This window comes from Triticum aestivum, chromosome 5D, assembly GCF_018294505.1.
Source record: "Triticum aestivum cultivar Chinese Spring chromosome 5D, IWGSC CS RefSeq v2.1, whole genome shotgun sequence".
NCBI lineage: Eukaryota > Viridiplantae > Streptophyta > Magnoliopsida > Poales > Poaceae > Triticum > Triticum aestivum.
In genome coordinates, this window is record NC_057808.1 from 390132661 (window position 1) to 390140436 (window position 7776).

At 41.2% G+C, this 7776-nt stretch overlaps 1 protein-coding gene across 1 annotated transcript; it reads right to left on the reverse strand.

Annotated features, from left to right (window-relative positions):
- Positions 1–3107: 3107 nt before the first annotated feature.
- LOC123122035 (uncharacterized) lies at positions 3108–7191 on the reverse strand (the record flags this gene model as incomplete). The annotated part of the gene is given in 5 exon segments (XM_044542160.1): positions 3108–3466; positions 3599–3766; positions 3865–4740; positions 6428–6525; positions 6866–7191. Coding segments are annotated over 5 exon segments (1526 nt in total), but the record flags the coding sequence as incomplete, so codon positions are not given.
- Positions 7192–7776: the final 585 nt, after the last annotated feature.

The following is a 7776-nucleotide window of genomic DNA, read 5'->3' on the forward strand; positions in this document are numbered from 1 at the left end:
AGGGGGTTTTCTTCTTTCTCTTTTTTTTGTTTGTTTTCTCTTTTGTATTTTCTTCCTTTTATTTATTTTTCTTTTACTGTTTTACTTTTAGTTTTCTTTTATTTTAGTTTTATAAAAATTATCACTAGCACTTAAATTAATACTTTTAAATATACTATTGCCACATTAATTCTCAACCCAAATTAAAATAGTTTAATATTTTATAAAATTCAAAAGACATTTATTTTAATATTTAAACCTCTATTTTAATTATTTTGAATACTTAAACATTTTATTAAATTTAGGTTTCTCCACCAGTATTACCCATGATTTATTTAACACCTTTACAACATTTTAGTTTTGACTTTTGAAAACTTTAAATGTTTGACTTGATTTTGAATATGAATTGGTTTTGAACTAATGCGAGATTAGCAACAGTAATCGAAGTGACATGGCATCATTAGCAGAGGGTTACTGTAGCTTAATTATCCGGGCGTCACAGGTTCTCATGCTTTAATTTGACGCGTCTTTTATGAATTATGACCGGGCCATTTGAGCTAGCTCATTCTCAAACAATGGTTCTTCCTCGATGTCGACACTCTATTGGCATTCGGTCTCTTGGCCTTGTGTCTCTTGGCCACCATCCCCTTTAACACCCTCATTGATCATGTCCGCAATGACATCATCTTAGTACCTCGGGTCGTCCGGCGTCAGGGCCGACATTCCATCAAATAGGTCGCGGGCATCGGGAAAGTTGGCCAGGAAGACCACTCACGAATGCTTCCTTTGCATCACAGTGGACTCGTCGGCCACATGTGCGACATTGAGATCAATGGGAGGCCCCATGGGGATGATCGACACGAAATCAAAGATTTTTTACAAGGTCTCCCGAGGTAAGGTGGAGAAGCGGGACGATGCATGGTCATGTCCAGGAAGGTACCCATATGTCGGCAGTGATGTTGACATGGAGGGGGACTCCGAAAGCCTGGGCGGTCGGGCCGCCGACGAGCCCGTGCTGGCCGCCACAATGGCGGGTGCGAGAAAGGTTGGCTTGTGGACGATCCCTAGCATAAAGAGGGAGGTTTGCTCGGCCTTGGCGACGATGACCTCAGTGTCCGCAACGGTGGCCCGTGCCTGAGCGGTGACGATAATATCTTCTTTTGTCTTGACCCTCCGCTTCGCCATCTCGGCCACTCTCTGCTTCGGCGTGAGCTTTTTCTTCCGCTTCATGGGGGCCACGACACGGGAAGACACGGCGAGGACTTTGGTAGGGGTGGGTGCGTCGGCCACGACTAAGGTGGGTGTGGGGTTTGGAAGAGGAAAGGGCGGACGTGAGGTTTGGGAGAGTGGAGATGGTGTGCCATGGGTCTACGATTTGACAGGCAATGTTGCTAGTCAGCGTGTTAGCATCAGGTTAGTGGAGAATTGTAGGGCGCGACTTACTTAAGGGGAAAGAGCGGGTTTTTCATTGGGCTTTCCGGGTCTTTTTGTTTCTTCGTTTTCCTTTGTTTTTCATCGGGTTTTCTTCGTTCCTTTCTCCATTTCACCATATTTTTCTTTTCTTTCTTTTTCTTCGGTTTTCTTTATTACTTTTCACGATTCTCATTTGATTTTTTTCTTTTCTTTCCTTTTTCTTTGTTTTACTTTGGTTTGCTTTGTTTCTTTCTCGATTTTCAATGTTTTTTCTTCATTTTTCTTTGATTTTTTTTATTTCTTTATCATTTTCATCTGCTTTTCTTCTTGATTTCCCTCATTTTTTATTGTTTTTCTACACACATTTTGGTATATATATATATATATATATAATACATTTTAATACACTTTAACATTTTTACATAAAAGTTTAAATTTTCTTTAATTGTCACCATTTTAAAAATATGTTTCAAATGCTTGTTAATATTTTTTGAATACATTGTCAGCATTTTTTTATACATTTTTAACATTTGTTTTAAATGATTTATTAAAAAATTCAAATAAAAGATTAAATTTTTTTAATACATGGTCAACATTTTTATATACACATTTAACATTTTTTAAATGCTTGATTAACATTTTCCAAATGCTTGATTGACATTTTTATGTACAATGTAAAAAAAATCATCATTTTCTAGTACATGGTCAACATTTTTTTTACACATTTAACAGTTTTCAAATGCTTAATTAACATTTTTTAAATACTTGTTCAACACTTTTTCACATACTTTTATACATTTTTCATATATGTTATAATTTTTTTCCCTATGCACATTTAACTTTTTCAAATGTTTTTTGTAGAGTGTTTTTTGTAATATATATATTTAAAATATTTTAAAGTATAAAAAATGTAAAAAAGCAAAAAACAAAATAGGAAACATAAAAAGAAAAAAAGAGAAAAATGAGGCTGTGGCCTCCTACGCGCGTGGGCCGGCCAGAAGAGACATAGGGGCGCCCGTGTGCGACGCTAACCCAGCCCAAATTTGAATTGGAAATGGGTATGGACAGCAAAACGGACGTCGGTCCGTTTGCGCACTACGCTAGGCCGTGGTTTTTGTCCGCACGTACAGGCACGGATGCAGACGGACGAAATGCATTGGCTCGTCTATGCATGAACACTACAGAAATCAAATTAAACCATCAAGAACCCCGCATGATTAAGTATCTCCGTAACCCACTGGAATTATGTTCAGCCAGCAAGCAGCCTTTAGCGTCTGTGCTCCAACTTCAGTTGTCAGCATCTGCATCGCCGTGTTTCCTTTCCACCCGAAACATTTATTTATTTGACTGAGGTTTCATTAGTGTTTAGCCTGCTGCATACTGTCATTCCTCCCACAACTCAGGGTACACGCTTGATCTGTGTGTGTGCGTATGTTTTTTCGATCAACAGAGGATTTAAAACGAAACCAAACCAGACACAAGTTCCATGTTCAACACCCATAACAAGAAACCGACGCAAGGGGCAAAACTACCATATCTCAGCCGTACAACTACTCTCAACACAACCTTATACTATAATAACGAAAAGCCTAAAACCAAGGACACAACTAGTCTCAACACAACCTTATACAAGGGACATGTTGTCGCTCATCACCGCATTTGCATTCTTCATCAGGGACGCCCCAAGTTATCTCCCTTGTAAGTCAAAAGGGCATGCAGGGCATCGGCTGCAAGGCTCCACGACATTCAACTTAGCCGTGGAGGGAACTTTTCTCTCGATGTAAGTCTGGATAGCCGCAAGCGCTTTAGGGGCTTCCATATAAGTTTCTTTGCCCACAAAGCATCTGTCAAGCTCGGAACAAGTCGGCCCACCATCAGTTATGTCCAGTGTGAGGCACTCGAGCGATGGTGTGCTGTCAAGAATATGACATGTGAGCTTAACCAATAGCTTTGTGGAGCGGAATTTAGTGATCTTCACATGCCTAAGATTGTCATAGCATTGTCCTGGAATCCGCCCCAATTGTGAGGGGGGGTCTTCAAAAATTGAGTCATGCTCCCGGCGTCTCATTGGTGCCTGCAGATGAATTGAAAAACCAACTTACGTGAATTTATTTTTTTGCGGGGAACTTACGTGAATCTATTATTGCTCTAAACAATAAATACAGCAGTCACTAAGAAATATCTCAGCAGGCCAACAGTTACTTACATCTAGGTTGAAAGTCTCCAAGCAAGGAGACGCGTCGAGAAAAGAAACCAGCGAGAAAATATCATAGTCCGCATACAGATATGTCGAGGCAAAGTTCCATCTAAATAAAGAAATATTCAAATATTTGAGGTGGAGGAATTTGCTTGCTACCGTTGGTGTACTGACCATCTGCATAAATAAAAATATCTAACATCAATCCCCTTGCTATATAATAACTACAGATATGCGCATATGTCCATAGACACCTCAAGTTTTAGAGTATGTACCTCGTAATACGAATGCATAGTAAGCCTTTCAAGATTCGGCATACTGGATGTGAGCACGGCAAGAGCATAATGAAGAACACAGGAATGTGATATGAAAATTTCCTTCATCTGCAGTGATTCTCCAAGAAATAGCTGTAATTGTTGATCTACATCATCATCATCATGAAAATAGTGAAAACTGGAGATATTTGGAGCCTTGCTTTCAATCACTTGCAGCATGGGACAACGGAAAACCATCAGGTAGCTGAGGCGCTGCAGCAGGGAAGGTATCTTTATGGAAATTATCTCACTACAATCCTTGAGTTCCAATCGCTCCAAAGCCAAAGAATTGGAAAGAAGGAACCCCAACTCATCACTCTCAATATTCACATAAGACAGACATAGACTCGTCAGGCTTCTCGTGCAACTGATTCCTACCGTGGGGTGGAAGGCGCAACCTAAAAGGTCTAGCTCACGAATGGTGTTTCCGCTGCCATTAGACAAAAGTGGGCATGGAAAGTTGTAGATTGCCTTTTCTGATAAATGGTCACTTTTTGAATAGAGTATGAGGCTGAGTTCTTCTATGCCTGGTGTAACAGCAATCTGGAGCCAACTATCAAGACAATTTCCGGTGTTGGCATTGTAAGGACCATAGAATCCAAGGCTGAGTGTCTTCACACCAGTGCCTAAGTGGTTTCTCAGAATATGGTCAACTCTGCTGTTGTAATCTCTTGTTGTTATTCTCCGTCTACGTGCACTTTTTGTGTAGCCCATTGTTTTCTTACTGAAGATGAGGTTGGACCGGCACCTCCACAAACGTTTAAAGGACTGAGACACGCTCGCAGCACGCGCAGCATCTTTCAGTGGCAAAAAGGAGCATATATGACGCCAGATATCCTGCATGCATAAGTACAGAAATTCAAATTTAGAATTGCAGAGGCAAAAAGTATTAATAAGTACTCTATCCGTTCCAAAATACTTTTTCTAGAACTGTCCTAAGTCAAACTTCATTAAGTTTTATCATGTGTATAGAAAAATATATTAATATCTTACTAAGTCAAATACGTATAATGAAACTATAGAAACTAACTTGGTGTTGCAGATGTTGGTATATTTTCAATAAAACTTGGTCAAACTTTAAAATGCCTGACTTGGAACAAACAAAAACCTCAAGTATTTTGAAACGGAGAAAGTACAAGGTAATAAGACCAAAACCTTTGTGCAGTGTCAGACACAGCATCAGGCATGGTTTGCATACGTGTCCAGGTCGTGGCTAAGCATTTCCACGTAAGAAGAACATTTGTTGGTTCAGACAAGGCTGGGGCAGGGTAGGAGCATGTCATCTGGCATGAAAACGTATCATGCGGAAACCCATGGCCATGTTCAGTGGAACACGCAAACTAAGAGCATAAGCCGTTGGAAACTAAACGTTCACAGGCAAACCACAGCCATCGCAGGCGCAACGCCCCTTCTGATGAAAACCAGATTTTTTGTGCACAGGAAAGGTCTGATGGTGCTTGAGATTTCCTGTCTCAGACCTTCTGATCCCTCCAGTTACCTTCCTCTACATCCTGAATGCAAGGGAGAAGAGGGTGCTTGGGAGAAAAAGGCGGAAACACAAGAAAAGACAAAGTCTGCTTGGCCCGGCCCTTTGCCATCTCTGAAACTGCTCCATTTATTGTCTGCAGATGATCTACAGACGAGGCCTTTGTGGAGTCACGGGGAAATTATAGAGAAAACTATAGGAAGTGTGCAATTCATATGCAAGTACAACACATGGTTAAAGCACACTTGCATAAGATATCCGAGGTTGGGACCACAGTGTCCTAAGTGTGACAGACCCTGTCATTTGGCATCTTCAAAGCGAAGTTGCAGATGCTGAAGAAGACTAGGATTGTAGAACTAGTTGCTGCATTGCAGCGATGTTTAGATGCTTATCCTAGATTTTAGTTTATTACATAACTCATGTTGAGCACTGTCTGCTAGCTCATCCTAGTATATTGAACATTACCCAGCTTTTTGATGCAGAACTATGATAAATTGGTAATATCAGAGCATAGGACGAGTTTGTTGTTTCAGTTAGCACAAATATATATCAAAAACATATTATATGTAGTACACACATATACATACACACATTACATCAATTATATTATATTTAGTAGCTGTGGGAATCACTGGGTAGCTCAATGGTAAAATACATGGCCGTGCTACCAAGCAACCCAGGTTCAAATCACTTTCCTTGGGTGTGCTAGTAGCCCTAGGCGGCCAGTCTTAAGGACAAGCTGCAATGGCTTCAAAGGTGATTTTGACCGTAGTAATCAGAGTAAATGAGACACAAGATGCTGCTGGTTCCAGGAAAAATAGTTCTACCAAGTATACAAATAAAGATATAAAGGAATCAGCTGATACTAGATACAAAGTTTTGTGCTGGAGAATTAAAAGCGCAACCATTATAAGTTGGAACAGAATCACAGCTACTACCAAGGATTGTAGCCGATTACAGTTCACTCATACATTCAGGTAGCATAGTGATAAATCTACTATCGTTATAGTATTCCGTTATCAGCGTTTCTTGACATACCTCTGGAAGGCGTGAGACTGAATATCTTAATCTTTTGCCAGTTTGAGAAACATCCATTTGCGAGCGCTTTCGTTTAGCAACTGAACCAACTGATACATCTGCAGCAGGTCATCGTTATGGTAAGTAGACAACGGCAAACGAAGGAACACAGCAAGCACATGAACACACATTATATTGATCTAATATAAGTATGACCCGTTGTGCAGCTTTGTGCAAGAACACCAATGACATTGTAAGAAAGAAAAACTAGTTCCAATTTTATAAGAAAGCTTCGTTGTAAAATTTCCAATAGAACATGACAGCGACACACACAATACAGTGAGATCTGAGGTGGATATGCTTGAGCAAACTGCCTATTTTTTGTATGAACAACTGGAGCATAAAGGGGGCTAATCTGTTGCATAAGGCAGTGGAGTAATAGTAGCCAGAATTTGAGACCTAGAGGATGTGCCAGCCAGGGCATGTCAAGATAAAATAACAGAGACGAAGAAGCAGTGGCTTGCGGAGGCCTTGGATTTGCCGGCGACGAGGATCCTGCTTCGGCAACATCATAAGACGCGGAGCGATAGCAGCCCCATGGGTCGACACGGAAAATCCCCTCTTTTCCGCTCTGCCTCCTCTGACTCTCGAGCCCTCTATTTATTGGTATCTATTTGATTGAGTTGGAAACCAGATCGGATTTGACTCCAGCGAATATAGGAGGAGGAGGCTCCGAAGGGGTGGTGAAAGGAATCCGCGTGTGACCCCGGGCCTCTCGTGTCCCCGGCCCCCTCTGGGCAGGCAAAGAGAAACCCTGAGAAACTCTCGCGCATGGGCCCACCAGGAGAGGTTTTTTTTATTAAAAAAAGTTGCCATTCAGGAGACGTTTTCCTTAAGTTGCCCACCAAGAGATGTTGCTGCTATCGGCTTCACATATTTCATCATGTTTTCTTGAAAAACTTCCAATCTACCCTCCGGCCCGAAGATATATCCACATCTAGGCAAATCTAAGATAAATTTTTTAAGACAAAGATAATATTCATTAAACATCATGACAACACAAAGGAAACTCTTCCACAAGAACTAGTTATCACACGTTCCTGCCTGACTCTGCCACCGCTATGGCGACATAGCGTTAGCCTCTCCGTCGCTGCCCCGACGTCTACCTCCGTTATATTCATGTTGTTTTGCGCGGCTTCTTCATGATGGTTGACGTCTACGGTTTTGTACAATCGGTTATGCCTAGTGGCATCAGCAGCGGCTAGGGCGTATCTGGCGACGGGGACCTAGGTCATTCTCCTGGTTTGGATGGAGCTTGGCTTCGATCCTTGTTGTCTTTGTGTAGGGATGAAGGTTGCCTGATGTTTTCT